Source organism: Capra hircus, chromosome 20 (assembly GCF_001704415.2).
Source record: "Capra hircus breed San Clemente chromosome 20, ASM170441v1, whole genome shotgun sequence".
Lineage (NCBI taxonomy): Eukaryota > Metazoa > Chordata > Mammalia > Artiodactyla > Bovidae > Capra > Capra hircus.
Genome location: NC_030827.1, coordinates 31,165,515 through 31,181,622, shown reverse-complemented (window position 1 = coordinate 31,181,622; position 16,108 = coordinate 31,165,515). Strand labels below are relative to the sequence as shown.

At 38.8% G+C, this 16,108-nt stretch overlaps 1 protein-coding gene across 4 annotated transcripts in view; it reads left to right on the top strand.

The window, feature by feature from the left end:
* Nucleotides 1–16,108, top strand: part of NNT (nicotinamide nucleotide transhydrogenase) — a 93,943-nt gene that overhangs the window by 38,159 nt on the left and 39,676 nt on the right. For all 4 annotated transcript variants that reach the window (XM_005694731.3, XM_005694732.3, XM_013972774.2 and 1 more), the window contains exons 8-13: nucleotides 8,151–8,284; nucleotides 8,555–8,746; nucleotides 9,768–9,921; nucleotides 12,886–13,047; nucleotides 14,168–14,278; nucleotides 15,143–15,288. In XM_005694731.3, the coding sequence (XP_005694788.1) occupies nucleotides 8,151–8,284; nucleotides 8,555–8,746; nucleotides 9,768–9,921; nucleotides 12,886–13,047; nucleotides 14,168–14,278; nucleotides 15,143–15,288 (899 nt within the window). The remainder of the gene's footprint in view (nucleotides 1–8,150; nucleotides 8,285–8,554; nucleotides 8,747–9,767; nucleotides 9,922–12,885; nucleotides 13,048–14,167; nucleotides 14,279–15,142; nucleotides 15,289–16,108) is intronic.

Here is a 16,108-nt window from a genome sequence, read left to right as displayed (position 1 = left end):
TTTTCTAGAAGTTTTTGTATTTGCCATTTTAACAACTACATCTTAGTATTCATTTAATAAGAAAACACAAGAGTATGAAAGCTACTATTAATTCAGTCACATTTCAGAATAAATATGTGTGACGCACTGCCATATAGGCACACATCAAGAAACAGTGCACACGTGTGAGGCATTTTTTCAGCCTGCACTCAGTTCTGCGTGTACACAAAGATTCAAGAATACCTTATATTAATCTATGGCACCTCTTGTCTGTTGTTACTGTTTAGTCACTAAGTTGTTCTGACTCTTTTGTGACCCCATGGACTATAGCCCACCAGGCTTCTCTGTCCATGGAATTACCCAGGCAAGAATACTGGAGTGGGTTGTCATTTCCTTCAGGGGATCTTCCTGTTCCAGGGATTGAACTCCTGTCTCCTGCATTGGCAGGCAGGTTCTTTACCACTGAGCTACCAGGGAAGCCCATGGCACCTCTACTTACCCCAAATAATGGCCATCCAATTGGGAAACTCTATAATTAAAATTTTTAGATGAGTGTTATAAATATCTCAGTTATTCTCCTAATTAAAATGTTCCCTGATCTTTGAATGCAACCTCCTTCAGTCCTAAACTGTTAGACCTCAGAGCTATAAGTACAGCTCTCCTTCCCCATTTAGCCTGTACATGGTAGGCACTGAATGGGTATCAGTTGAGTCAGTGCATAGATACATACTTGAATGATGACTATGAGTGCATGATGTTCTATGATTGTTTTGGCAAAAGTACGGAAGTAAACTCCCAACTGGGAGGGAGGAATCTTACCAGGAACTTAATGTTCATGAACCAGAAGAAACCAAGAAATAGTTCATGAAGTTGGACATCTCCCCAAACCTTTAATCCACAGTTTGTTTTGTGCCAGGAAATATATTAATATTTTTTTATCCTTGTTGAGTTTTTTCAATCATAGTGATTCTTTTTTTGAGGGGGGTGGTTTAAAGAGATGTAAGTTTTGATCTTTTTGTGTTTCTCATCTTTTGCAAATAAATGATAAAATCAACAGAAATGAGCAGTCAAAAGGGGAAAACCCAAGCATGCCTCTAACAAAACCCTTGCATCTGCCTCCTTTTATTAATCTTTCTGCCTCCTTATACAGTCCTGTGCTGAAACACCTGATATGCTTATTTGATCTTTTATCCATGTGTCTAGGATCTGTACTGGGCTGTCAGTGGGGTATTAGTTCAGTTTACTTCAGTCTCTCAGTTGTGTCCAACTCTTTGTGACCCCATGAATCACAGCACACCAGGCCTCCCTGTCCATCACCATCTCCTGGAGTTCACTCAAACTCACGTCCATCGAGTTGGTGATGCCATCCAGCCATCTCATCCTCTGTCATCCCCTTCTCCTCCTGCCCCCAATCCCTCCCAGCATCAGAGTCTTTTCCAATGAGTCAACTCTTCGCATGAGGTGGCCAAAGTACTGGAGTTTCAGCTTTAGCATCAGTACTTCCAAAGAATACCCAGGGCTGATCTCCTTTAAAATGGACTGGTCGGCTCTCCTTGCAGTCCAAGGGACTCTCAAGAGTCTTCTCGAACACCACAGTTCAAAAGTAATTCTTTGGCACTCAGCTTTCTTCACAGTCCAACTCTAACATCCATACATGACCACTGGAAAAACCATAGTAACAGGCAAATTTGGCCTTGGAATACGGAATGAAGCAGGGCAGAGGCTAATAGAATTTTGCCAAAAGAACACACTGGTCATAGCAAACACCCTCTTCCAACAACACAAGAGAAGACTCTACACATGGATGTCACCACATGGTCAACACCAAAATCAGATTGATTATATTCTTTGCAGCCAAAGATGGAGAAGCTCTATACAGTCAGCAAAAACAAGACCGGGAGCTGACTGTGGCTCAGATCATAAGCTCCTTATTGCCAAATTCAGACTTAAATTGAAGAAAGTAGGGAAAACCACTAGACCATTCAGGTATGACCTAAATCAAATCCCTTATGATTATACAGTGGAAGTGAGAAATACATTTAAGGGACTAGGTCTGATAGATAGAGTGCCTGATGAACTATGGACTGAGGGTCGTGACATTGTACAGGAGACAGGGATCAAGACCATCCCCATGGAAAAGAAATGCAAAAATGAAAGCAAAATGGCTGCCTGGGGAGGCCTTACAAATAGCTGTGAAAAGAAGAGAAGCGAAAAGCAAAGGAGAAAAGGAAAGATAAAAACATCTGAATGTAGAGTTTCAAACAATAGCAAGAAGAGATAAGAAAGCCTTCCTCAGTGATCAATGCAAAGAAATAGAGGAAAACAACAGAATGGGAAAGACTAGGGATCTCTTCAAGAAAATTAGAGATACCAAGGGAACATTTCATGCAAAGATGGGCTCAATAAAGGACAGAAATGGTATCGGGTATTATGGGACATCTCCAAAAGTTGGATTTATTCTTTTCTATGTTATATAAAAAAAACTCTGTGTGCATCTTCCTGCTTGCTATCCATCCTTAGTTATGATTCTGTCTCCCTGTGTAAGGATTTGGGTTCACTCTTTGAAAGGCTTTCCTTACTGTATAGCTTCCTTTGCTATAGCAGGGAGGGCAGAGGATTTTGAGTGAAGTGTTTTCTGTTGGTAAGTAAACAGACTGGGTAAGGGTTATTTCTTAATTATTTTAATTCTTCTAGTACAACTCTTTAATCTCTATCCTCTACTTAAAGGGGAAACTGGTTGTGATTATGCTTTGTTTATTTATTTTTATAAAAATAGTGTGTGACTTTTGTTGGAAATACAGTAGAGTACAAAGTAGAAAATAAAGATCATTTGTGATCCTTCTACTCAGTGAAAAATACTATTAACATTTTACCATTTCCTCTCAGCCTTTTTCCCATGCATTTTTATCATATTGCTGCTGCTGCTGCTAAGTCGCTTCAGTCGTGTCCGACTCTGTGTGACCCCATAGACGGCAGCCCATCAGGCTCCCCCGTCCCTGGGATTCTTGAGGCAAGAGCACTGGAGTGGGTTGCCATTTCCTTCTCCAATGCATGAAAGTGAAAAGTGAAAGGAGAGTCGCTCAGTCGTGTCTGACTCTTAGCCACCCCATGGACTGCAGCCTACTAGGTTCCTCCATCCATGGGATTTTCCAGGCAAGAGTGCTGTAGTGGGGTACCATTGCCTTCTCCACACATTAGATAAAGATAAAATAGCTTTCTTACCTACCCCACTAATACTCTTTTAAGTTTCCCCCTTAATATAATGAGTCATTAAGAACTCCCTATAAATATATTTTAATGGTTTTGTTAGAATTTTCTTGTTTGAATGTACTGTATTTATTTAACTGTTCTCCCAAAGTTAAGCTTTTTATGTATTTCCAGTTTTTGTCAATTAAAAATGATATACTAACATTTTTTTCTGCTTTATTCCTCTATCTGTATTTTCAGTTATTTCCCCGGGATTAATCAAATCTAGGAAGTAGAATTAGTAGATGAATATTAGTATTTTTGGCAATTTGGTAAACACTTGATAAACCATGCTTTCCTGGAAGATTATGTAGTTTATAGTCTCATCAATAGATCATCCAATTAATTGTTTCATTTCATCAGTATTCAAGATTTTGTTGACTCTTTCAGTTTGAGGGCAAAAATATATCTCATTCTTTGTACTCACATTTCTTTTTCTTTCTTTTTTTAATATATTATTTTTAAAAATTGGATTATAATTGCTTTACAGTGTTGTGTTAGTTTCTGCTATGCAAGAACATAAATCAGTTATATGTGTACATTTATGCCTTCCCTCTTGAGCCTCCCTTCCACCCCAACCCCCATCCTCCCCCTTTAGGTCATCACAGAACACCCAGCTGAGCTCTCTGTGCTATATAGGAGCTTCCAACTAGCTATCTGTTTTACACATGGTAGTATATATATGTGTGTGTTCTCACATTTCTTTGGTTCTTACTGAGGGTGAACTGTTTTCATTGGGTTGTTACCTTTCTCTCTGAATTAGCCATTTGCATTTGCTGTTCATTTATCTATTAGGATCTTAGTGTACTGTTTTGTTTCTATTTGAATTTCCTGTAAACTTTTTATTGCATTAATTTTGTGTCATGTTTATGTTCTTCTGAGGATAGTAATATATACCTTTTCATATTTAAATTTCTTGATGTTTTCCTTTGTAATTTTTCCCATCGCTGAAATTGAAGAAGTACTTTTCAGTCTAAAGACAAGAGAGAGATTTACCAAGGATATCTTTTCTTCTCTTTGTGTGGTGATTCTTTCATAATTAATTCTAACCTATAGAGTTCAGAGTTTAATTTGAAATAAACGTTAGGTTTGGGTAGATTTCCCCCTGAAAAGCTAACTTATCATCTTATTATTTTTTTGTTCTTTCCATTTTGTAATGCCACACTTGGCATTTATTACATTTTTGTCACAGTAGGCCATCAGGGTAAGATAGTATTTTGAAATTTCCTTTTCAGTCTTTCCCTCTCTTGACCTAATCTTTTGAGGATTTGCTCATTTGGAATTTTTATGCACTATTCTGCTCCTCTTTTGGCTCTGTTTTTTCCCTTCTGTTTTTAATTTGCATTTCTGCACTTTTCAGAATTTTCAAAAACTTAGTCCACATGTGAGTTCTTAAAGACAGCTGCACTGTTACATTCATCATTGTATTCCCTGTAGCCCTTATTGAATTTTTAAAGCAATAACATTAAAGCAAGCTCTTCTAGAAAACTTGGGAGATAAGAAAAAGCATAAAGAAGAAAATAAATTAGTCTTATCACTCAAAGATATCCTGATACTGTCAAACAGACTCTATAAAATTTTCTAGGAACTATATGCATGTGTACTTAGTTACTCAGTCGTGTCTGACTGTTTATGACCCCATGGACTACAGCCCACCAGGCTATTCTGTCCATGGAATCCTCTAGGCAATACTAGAGTGGGTTGCCATGCCCTCCTCCAGGGGATCTTCCCAACCCAAGGATCGAACCCAGGTCTCCCACATTGCAGCCCACATCTGAGCCACCAGAGAAGCCCAAGAATACTGGAGTGGGTAGTCTGTCCCTTCTCCAGGGGATCTTCCTAACCTAGGAATTAAACTGGGGTCTCCTGCATTGCAGGTGAATTCTTTGCCAGCTGAGTTACCAGGGAAGCCCAGGAATTATATAGTATTTGTAGTATTTTTTTTTTTTGTGTGTGTGTGGGTGTATGCTTGAAACATTCATATATATGTGTATAATTTTATTTTTTACTAAATGGGAGGGAACACCCTATACCTACTGTTTTGTTGTGTACTTTTTACTTGTAATAATTCCATGTTTTTTAAACATTCCTCTATGACTTTAAATATATTTTTTTGACTTACATTCCCATTATTTGGCTATATATTAAATAAAATATTTTATGTGAAAGAAAATGCTATTCTTTCAAGGAGATTGAGTTTCAGAGTGCTAATATGGCCAGAACACCTGTTACCTCTGTTGCAGCGGACATATATGTGTGTGTGAGCCACTGTAGAATTGCTTTGTGTAGGTTGAATAAGTAAAATCAAAGAAGAGAAATAAATAGGTGGTTCATTAGATGTATTCTAGGGAGCCTAAATGGTTTTGGCCACTTGACATCTTATAAAGTGGGCAGCATTACAGATCCAGGGTCTGAGCTGTAGCTATAGTTATCTCAGAAGGTAGAAGGAATTCAGAATTTTGGGGGCAGGAGATGTTAGTTAGATGCCAGATCAAATTTGTGAGGTCAATGGTTGTAAAGTTGGTGCAGTTAGAAGTCAAAGGGGGTAGACCTGTATCTTAATTGGTTATAGTCAAAAGAGTAGTTTAAGGCATGTCAACCTCAGACCAGAAGGCACAAGACAGGTGGGAGGAAAACCTGTGACAAACATGAGTCTGGTTAGTAGAGATGAGGTTCTATTAGATGAGGCTTAGTAGAGATGAGGCACCAGAGGTGGGTAGTGATGACAGTCAAATTTACCCCTTTAAATTTGCTCCCTAATGTGGAAGCAACTCTATCACACATAACTTTAAATACCCGCAGAACAGAGCAGCATGACCTTTATTTTGAAGAATCCTAAGATGTGTGTGGTTTGCATTCCCAAATTCCCATGCTCGAGTAAAGGTTAAAATATTGAAGGTGCCTTTATTGGACTGTAGCGTGGGAGCCTAGAGGAAAGGAATGCAAAATTCCAGAGAATTTTGAGAAGTATGAAGCTACCAGGACTTCTGGGAGTTGTCTTTGGGAAAGTGAAGTGAAATTCACTCAGTCGTGCCCCACTCTTTGCGACCCCCATGGACTTCTCCAGGCCAGAATACTGGAATGGGTAGCCTTTCTCTTCTCCAGGGGATCTTCCCAAAACCCAGGGATCGAACCCAGGTCTCCTGCATTGCAGGCAGATTATTTACCATCTATCTGAGCCACCAGGGAAGCCCAAGAATACTGGAGTGGGTAGCCTATCCCTTCTCTAGGGGATCATCCCAACCCAGGAACCAAACAGGGGTCTCCTGCATTGCAGGTGGATTCTTTACCAACTGAGGTATCAGGGAAGCAAAGACCTCCTCATTCTTGCTCCTTTCCATGGGGACTCAAAAGAGAGCCTCAGATCTTCCCTAACAAACCAGTATGGTTGGAGCAGACAGTCCACTGGAGCAGTAATGAGAAGGAATGCTAGGCAGAGTGCTTCAGCTGGAGGAGAAAGGCCTTCAGTCATAGGAGACTTAGGAGTTGGGCTTGATCTTGGAAGTGTTAAGTTTGCATTGAGAAAGGAGGTTCACTCACTTGTATCTTTATAACTTTTTTTTTTTTACATGTGCTACAAAGAAAGGTTATTTTTCTTTTTCAAATCACATGTATTCCAGTCAAATAGTCTGAAAAATAGATTATTATAATGAAAATTTTACTTTTAGTTGATTTCCATTTATAAAATTGACAGTGTTTTTATTAACATTCATTCAGAGTTGAAAACTTTCAGAAGAAGAAATAATTAGCCTTTTAGCTCTCTGTTTTCCGATAGTCAATCTCACAAGTTCATGCCCTTTTTCTTTTGGCTTAGATATTTACATTGTTTTGTGAAACTTGAACAAGATATTATACCTACCACGTGAGCCCCTGTTGAACATACTGATTGATGTATGTTAGCTTGAAAAATCCTTGTGTTCGGAGCTTTATTCTCTGTGTAAGAATTAGTGTATGATTTAAAATGTGAAATGTCTTGTGCAGAGTATGCCCCACAAGAACAGGGATCTTTTCTGTTTATCTACCAGTAAATTCCCAGCACCAGTCATGGAACTCGACTCAACAGAGGTACAGAATAAATACTTGTTGAGTGGGAATAAAAATGTATGGGTGATTTCTAAGAGTTTTTTCGAGTTCTGGTATTCTATCATTTCCATATCATGGTACTCCTCTGTTTCTCCTCAAAGTTATCCTGTATTAAATTAAGGTTCCCAAGTGGTGCTAGTAGTAAAGAACCTGTCTGCTAGCGCAGGAGACATAAGAGACGTGGGGTTCGATCCTTGGGTTGGGAAGATCACCTGGAGGAGGGCAACCCACTCCAATATACTTGCCTGGAGAAACCCCTTGGACAGAGGAGCCTGGCGGGCTACAGTCCATGGCATCACCAAGAGTTGGACACGACTGAGGTGACTTGGCATGCACAGCGCAATATAGTATGTGGGAAAATCTGGTGACATTGATTCAGATGACTGGAAATACTGTGTTGGAATTCATAGATTACTACTGAATATTCCCTTGACATTTGTGGTGTTTATGAATTGTCCAGTTCTCATGCACACAGTTTTCTTACTAGCTTATTTATTATGCATTTACAAAAAACAGGTAAAACGTTGATTTTTTTTTTTCCACAAGTGGAGCTGGATGTAAACCAGCTGGAAAGAGCAGTGCTAGTTGAGGTTTCTGTGGTTAGCAGATGGCAAGAGCTGTTTGCTAGTTCAGTGGCTCCTTCCTGCCCACTGGCTTTGCGGTTCATGCTCATCCCATTTCTTCCTTAGGTGACCAGCCTTACCTTTGTTATGGGCTTTAAGGGGTTTCTTGAAAGGGTTTAATTTGTGAGTACTCAGAGACTACCATAATAATTAGAATATAGAGTTTTAAAAACTCACCATGTGCTTTATACTGTTTTCTGTTTTCTTTGGTTTTACTAGGTAAAAAAGCTCCCATTTTGTTTAATAAAGAAATGATCGAGTCCATGAAGGAAGGTTCAGTTGTTGTGGATTTAGCTGCTGAGGCTGGCGGAAACTTTGAAACCACCAAGCCAGGAGAACTTTATGTTCATAAGGTATAGCTCAGAGCTTCCTCTTGCTATGATCCTGATCCTTCATCTTTAGTGATTTGTGAGAGGGTGTTTGTTGCTTTAAATATTTAGAGAAACTGAGGCCGGTAATTTTCTAAAATTAAAAATAATCACATTTAAAGCTCTTTCTGAAATATGTATTCGTGTGTATATAAAGATGTATAATTTCAAAACTTAGCCTTGGCTGAGAATTATCCTGGAAAGAATGTGAGCATGTAGTAATAGACCTTTCTGACTGTATTTTTATTTATTTAGGGAATTACTCACATAGGCTACACAGACCTTCCCAGCCGAATGGCCACTCAGGCCAGCACCCTGTATTCCAACAACATCACCAAGCTTCTGAAGGCTATCAGCCCGGACAAAGATAATTTTTACTTTGAAGTGAAAGATGACTTTGACTTTGGTACAATGGGTCACGTCATTAGAGGAACTGTAGTGATGAAGGTGAGTGGAGAGATCTGTTCCTTCCTGTGTTTTCATTTTGCATTTGTTCTAGGATTTTTGTTTATGGAAGAATCCTATCTTGGAATTGAGATATATTCTAATAAAGTATCAATGTGTTGGGTTTATGCCAATAAAAATTATTTAAAAATCCAGAACAACTTAAAAAAAAATATTGCAGATATACATGTGACTCACCTAAAAAAATAGAAGGTGGCGATGGCAACCCACTCCAGTACTCTTGCCTGGAAAATCCCATGGGCGGAGGAGCCTGGTGGGCTGTAGTCCATGGAGTCGCTGAGTCGGACACGACTGAACGACTTCACTTTCACGCATTGGAGAAGGAAATGGCAACCCACTCCAGTGTTCTTGCCTGGAGAATCCCAGGGATAGGGGAGCCTGATGGGCTGCCATCTATGGGGTGGCAGAGAGTCAGACACAACTTAAACGACTTAGCAGAAGCAGCAGCAGCAGCGCCTAAAATGTGTATTGCTTTTGAAAAACAGAAAACAAACAAAACCCCCAGAACTGAATAAAGTAAAAATTAAACATTCCCCCACCTATCTTCTTTTAAGTTCTATTTTCTTCCTTATGTGTTCTATGCACATACAAATTGTACATATATGTGTGTTTTCGTGACCCAGCCATTATATATTTATGTACATGTATATGGTGCTAATGGTAAAGAACCTACCTGCCAATACAGGAGACATAAGAGAAGTGGGTTCAGTCCCTGGGTCAGGAAGATCCTCTGGAGGAGGGCATGGCAACTCACCTTGCCCGGAGAATCCCACGGACAGGGGATCCTGATGGGCTATAGCCAATAGGGTCACAGAGAGTTGGACACGACTGATGGAAGTGACTTAACATGCATGTACATGTTATATATTTATATAAAATGATGTTATAAATTATATGAACTTCTATATTTATTTAAAATTGTTTTTCAAAGAGTTTTTCTGCAACACTGAATTGACTGAATGCTGGATGGTTTAAAAAGTGCTGTTCTTCTAATTTCTGTTAGGATGGCCAAGTGATTTTCCCTGCTCCCACACCGAAAAATATTCCTCAAGGTGCCCCAGTAAAACAGAAGACAGTGGCAGAGCTGGAGGCTGAAAAAGCAGCTACTATCACGCCCTTTAGGAAGACGATGACATCGGCTTCTGTCTATACAGCAGGTAAGGGTTCCTTCTATGAAGATTTAGGCTTCTTTGAATTATGACTGTATTATGTGAGTAATATATTAACTGTCAAAGTTAGTAAATGAAATGCAGTTGTCATTCATTGGATTCTCAGGACTTGAACTTGTTAGAAGCAGTTTTCACATGTAACATGTCACCTGTCCCACCTCTGTGGACTTGGAGACTGCATTGTCCACTCTCAGAGATGTAGGCATTGGGGTAAATGCTGGAATGAACAAGTAAGAAATAATACATAGGTGGTTAATGCTTTTCTTTTATAAAAAACATTTAAAATATAATTGTTAATGTTTTTATATATGTACACCAAATATAATGAGTAATGATGTATGTCAGATTGTGTTATAAAGTTCATCTAAATGTGGTTATTGATTTATTTTTTGTGGTTTATAAAACATCACTTGTGATTATCTGTATCTCTGGGTAAGATGGGAGGCCAAATATTTGCTTTTAAGAATAAACAGTAAGTTATTCATCTAGTAAAAAAAATTCAGTTTTTAAGTTTTTAATCTCTTTCTTTACAGTTTAACATAGATTCTTCATTTTCCAGTTAATCTTCATGAAAGCACTAAAGAATTGTCATAAAATAGTGATAAATATTCATTCTGGCTATGAATTATTAGAATTTGAAATATGGAGATTTGATTTTAAGTCGGTTTCTATCTCATAGAATGAATTAAAAATGTTTAGATCTGTGAGAGCCAAAATACAAACAAAAGCAAACTATAAAGAATTAAGGACCGGTACCAAGCACACAGAATTCTTGTAGCCTCAGCATTCTTCAGATTCCCATGTGAGGCCAGATGTTTTAAGCTAAATATGCAACTCTCCTTGAATAAAGAGCAAGTCTCAGCAAAATGACTGAAAAAGCCTTTAGTTGTGAACATTGTGAATAGATGGAGCAGTGTCCCTGTTTGCACTTACTTATTAAAAAGAAGGAACCATATTACTGGAGAATATGGTCAGTAGGTTGTAAATTTCCATTTCTCTTTGGGATTCATAAGGAAATGTAGTGAGATATAGCAATGATTTATTTTTCTAGGTTTCTCTTATGTTTATTGAGTCAAAGTTTATTGTGTTTTAATAGATGTGACAGTGGCGTATCCCAGTGAATAAAAGGATGGCCTTCTGTTTATTTTTCTGTACCCTGAAAAAAGTTCCTCCTTTATAATAAAGCCAAGTGTTTTTCCGGAACACTTCTACCATATGTTAACTAGCTTTCTTGAAAAAATGTGATTTGCTTTTTTTCCTTTTTTTTTTCCCGTTTTTCTTTTCTTTTTCCTTCATCATAGAGACTAAATGTAGCATATTTGACATTAATGAATGTCAAATGAAAAGACTTTAGTTTATTAAATAGTTAATAGGAAAACTTCAGCTGAGGAGTTTCTATCTTAGATGGCCAATACAACTAATTGCAGGTGATGATAACTTACTGCTTCATAACTAATGTGGGCATTTAGTGAGTGCTAGGCATCATGCTAAACACGTCACATGCCTTAGCTCATTTATTCCGTATAAGAACTCAATGAGTTGGGCATATTATTATTTTCTTTTTCCAAATGAAGACAGAAAGGATTAATAATGTTACAGAGACTACTGGAGCACAGAGAGGTTAAGTAAGTTGCCTGGGATCACACAGCTAGCAAGCAGTAGAGCCAGAATTTGAACCAGGCAGCCTGGCTTAAGAAAACATATCCTTAAATATAACCCTGCACAGATTCTCTGATGCTTAACTGAAGCTCAAAACAATATTTTGTCTAACTCTCCCTCCAGATGGTTAACAGGCCATTCACGGGAGCCCTGGAAGTCTTATATGTGGGTAGGGAAATAAAACTGCATAAACTTCCCTAGTGGTCCAGTGGTTAAGACTCCACACTTCTACTGAAGGGAACACTGGTTCAGTCCCTGATTGGGGAGCTAAGATCATGGGGAACTATGCCATGTGGGGTGTCCAGTAAACAAAATAAAAACTTTTAAAACTACAGTCTTACTGAATAGTTCAAAGTAACTTGTCAGTTGCTAATGTTTCAGCTATGCCACTTGTAAAGAAATAATCCATATCAAGGGGAAAAAGTACCTTATTCAAGGACGTTAAATTCCAGCATCCTGGTCATCTATTATGATTTGGTTTTCACTGACCGCTAGGTAACCCTTTCTTCTGTTGCAGAACAGCCATCCACATGTTTGCTGTTAGGAAAGGTGATAATTAAAGATGTATGTTGAGAGCTGAGTGTTTGTATTCTGCACATTCTTAATTTAATTTGTATTTTTTTCCCTTTTTCTTTGTAAAATCCTGTTTGCTGACTTGGTATTGAGGCTGGAGCTGACTGCCCTGGCCAGCAGTCCAGTCCAGATTCAGGAGCAATTGCAAAACTTCTGTCCCGGGTGGGTGGAAGCCATATGTTTTGGGGAGGTGCTGGAGTGAATGAAACCCTTCCTACTCTTTTAAAATCCCTCTTCCCAGCTAAATCTGAGAGTGACATGAAATAGGCCTCCCTAAAGTCTGTCTTATAAAGGTTGTATCTTGCCCAAGTAGGAAATGCTTTGGTAGATCCTTTATAGGCCTATAATTCTGGAATAAAAACACTTGTATAAACACATGTGGCATCGTCAATGAAAGTTAGAGCAGAGAAGAGGACAAGTTATGCAGAGGAAAATGTGCAAATTATTATTAAGGTGACTCATAAATTTTACTAGATGTTTACAATTTATTTTAGGGGATGGTGGTCAGGAAGTTAAGTTTTGCTCACAATACCTTTAACTCACTTTCACCTCCCTTCCCAATAATGAAATGTCTTTTAAAAAAACAACTCATTATTTGCAAGGGTGTGAAATTTTAAAGCCTTGACTATGTCACATGTTTGTTTGTGTGTGGGTGTGCGTGTACTTTTAATCCTCCTGAGATAATTGGATGTGAGCTCACATTCTTTCCTGTTTCTCCAGGTCTCACTGGGATACTAGGTTTGGGCATCGCGGCTCCCAATTTAGCCTTTTCCCAGATGGTGACCACTTTCGGCTTGGCTGGCATTGTGGGCTATCATACTGTCTGGGGGGTGACTCCTGCTCTCCACTCACCGCTGATGTCTGTGACTAATGCAATCTCAGGTTTGTTCCCCTCTTGTTTTCCCTTATCTTAGGTTTTCAAGGGCTTGTTCAACTCACAGAGTGCTTTTCATGAGGTTGATAAAGTCTGTGTTTCCAAATTGTAGGGCTTGGCATTGTGGTGGTGGTTGTGGTGACTTGGGCTCCCAGAGGTGGAGGGGTGGGGTTGGAAGTAAGAAGCCAGGGAGGTGTGTCAAGCCTTTGGGCTGCCCCCATTTCAAGCAGGGCAGAGCCACTGTTTCTTCTTTCAGTTATGATTTCCTTTGAAGAAACGATTCCTCCAAAGAAATTTGGAAGCAATGTTTCCCAGAAGCATGATGGTTCATGCAGTAGTGCACACAGCTCTTCCCAAGACTGTTCTCTGTTGTCCCTAGCGATGGCTCAGATCTGAGGAATGAGACCCACATTGGACAGATATGGGAGCCGCTGGCTCGGAAACCTCATGGCCCTGGTGAGCATCTCTTGCCACAGGCATAGCTTTCAGGATCTCCACCAGTGAGGTGAAAGTTGCTCAGATGTGTCCGACTCTTTGCAACCCCATGGACTGTAGCCCGCCAGGCTCCTCTGTCCATGGAATTCTCCAGGCAAGAGTACTGGAGTGGGTTGTCATTCCCTTCTCCAGCGGATCTTCCCAACCTAGGGATCGAACCCAGGTCTCCCACACTGCAGGAGGATTCTTTACCGTCTGAGCCACCAGGAAATCTCCACCGGGAACAAATCCAATCCCAAGAAGTACTCTGCTCAGGAAAGCTCAAAGCTGTGGCTCTCTCCATCATATATTTTTAGTTCATGTGTAGCATTTTCCAGTTCGGATGCTTCGTATCCAGCAGAGGTCCCTTTTCGCCACAAGCGATGTCATCTAATAACATTATTGTTTTATATCTACATCAGGGGAACAGAGCTAGAAAGTTCAAGGTTAAAATTCTTGCGCAGTTCAAGGTTAAAATTCTTACGCAAAAAGAGAAAATGTTTTGTTAACTCTTTGGCAGTGAAAGTACTTCATTGAGAGTGTGTGTAAGAGCTTTCTCCTTTATGGTGCGCGTGCTTGTGAGGTTTTTCACCGGTGACATTTGCTTTGGCAGCGTGATTATTTCTGTTTACCACATCCGTGCTTTCTTCCCAGGGTTGACTGCAGTCGGTGGGTTGGTGCTGATGGGAGGACACTTGTATCCTTCCACAACTTCTCAGGGCCTTGCTGCTCTTGCTACGTTCATATCCTCAGTCAACATTGCAGGTACGAGGACGGGGAAAGAACCCAGAGTGCTGTTTTTGGTGGAGACACGAGAAGCAAATATAAAATGATATACATTTGTTAAAATATATATATTAAATATATAAAATAAGCATTCTGATTTTAAGAATTTAATCATGCCTTTTAAAAAATGTTTCACTCAGATTATAAATGCTCTGTGTGGATGGGAATTGGTTATTTTTGCCCATTGGTAATTTTTAGAAACTATTTGATAAAAGAGCACCCCTACCCCTGAGTGCCCCCAAACAAATAAAATGATGTCTTGCTTCAGGTTAACTGGAAGGTTATTGCATGCATAGTTTTGAATTAAGCTGACTTAGATCTATCACCATAGCATCTTTAACTAAGTATAATTTTAGGTAAAACTTTAGCTTTTTGCCTTATCCTGTCCCATGTTCCTGAAAACTGAAAGCCTAGCACATGACTTGTGTATGAAACCCATGTGATGCTATTATGTACCTAAAAATTCTTTAATGTGTCCAGCAGACCTAGTACCTGCTGATATGGTATTTTTAAAAATCACTTATTCTAGGGTTTAACAAATAGAATAACCTATAGGAAAAAAATACTGGCCTTTTGATCTTTTACTTTCCTGAGCTGTTTGAATAGCTTGTTTATTTTTAGTCATGCAGAAATAGCTGGTTCTGTGCTCTGATAGCAGATTTTCTTCTGAATGTCTCTAGGGTTCCCCCTTCAATGTAACTGGCTTGAATGATACAATAACTTCTAATTTTGAGGTTTTAAAATATTAACTTAAAATGGTAGTTATTCCTAGATGATAAAGGTATGGTTAACATAGAAAAATTTTAGCACTTTAAAAATTATGTTTATGTTTACTTTGATAAGGTGGCTTTCTGGTGACTCAGAGAATGCTGGACATGTTCAAGCGTCCCACTGACCCTCCAGAGTATAATTACCTGTATCTGCTCCCTGCTGGTACCTTTGTTGGAGGATATTTAGCCTCCCTCTACAGTGGTTATAACATTGAACAGGTGAGAATCTCTTTTGAAAGCTTTTTTTTTGGTACTGTGTCTTCATCCCAGTGAGATTACCATTACCAAAATTCTAATTCCACTAATCAAATACAACAGTAACTCTTGAAGCATCTGGATCAAATAGAACATTCTCATCCTCTTAAGAATCAGGACCCTGGTTTCTAGAGGCAGCTTTGCCCGCTAACTCTGCAAATACGGCTTTACCTGTTTGTCCCTACATTTTTCCACATGTAAAAAGAGTCAAGAAGGTTATAAGTGTCCTTTTTATGTACCTAGCTAGATTGTTGTGGGGATACAATGAAATAATCAGTTAAGAATTTGAAAATTTTTTATTAAAATACCGTCAGTCCTTTTCCTATTTATTTATTTCCTCTATGGATCTGGCAGGTGTTATGCCAATGCATTTAAAAAAGAAAAAATTAAAATGAATGCTGAGTAGGAAAACAGAAATAATCAAGTTGAACTTTGGAAAGTTCCGTATCTAAATATAATTTATAATAGAGATTCAGCTTTGTTCTGAACTCAGTCATACCTTTGTTTTCAATGACTATTGTAGAGTGCAGCCTCTCTGACAGGTGAAAAATCATGTCTCCCTTAGTTTCTGCTGTTTCTAACATGTATTTGTTGAATGAACACAGTCTTTGAGAAGAGTTAGAGTAGTGAGTCAGGGAGATTTATGTCAGCATCCCAGATTTGCTATTTAATGATCATTTGCCCTTAGAAAAATTATGCAGCCTCTTTATGCACTGATTTTCTTTTATAAAATGAGGATGATGATTCTCTCCTCCTGTGAATCTCATGATAGGGGTTATAACTT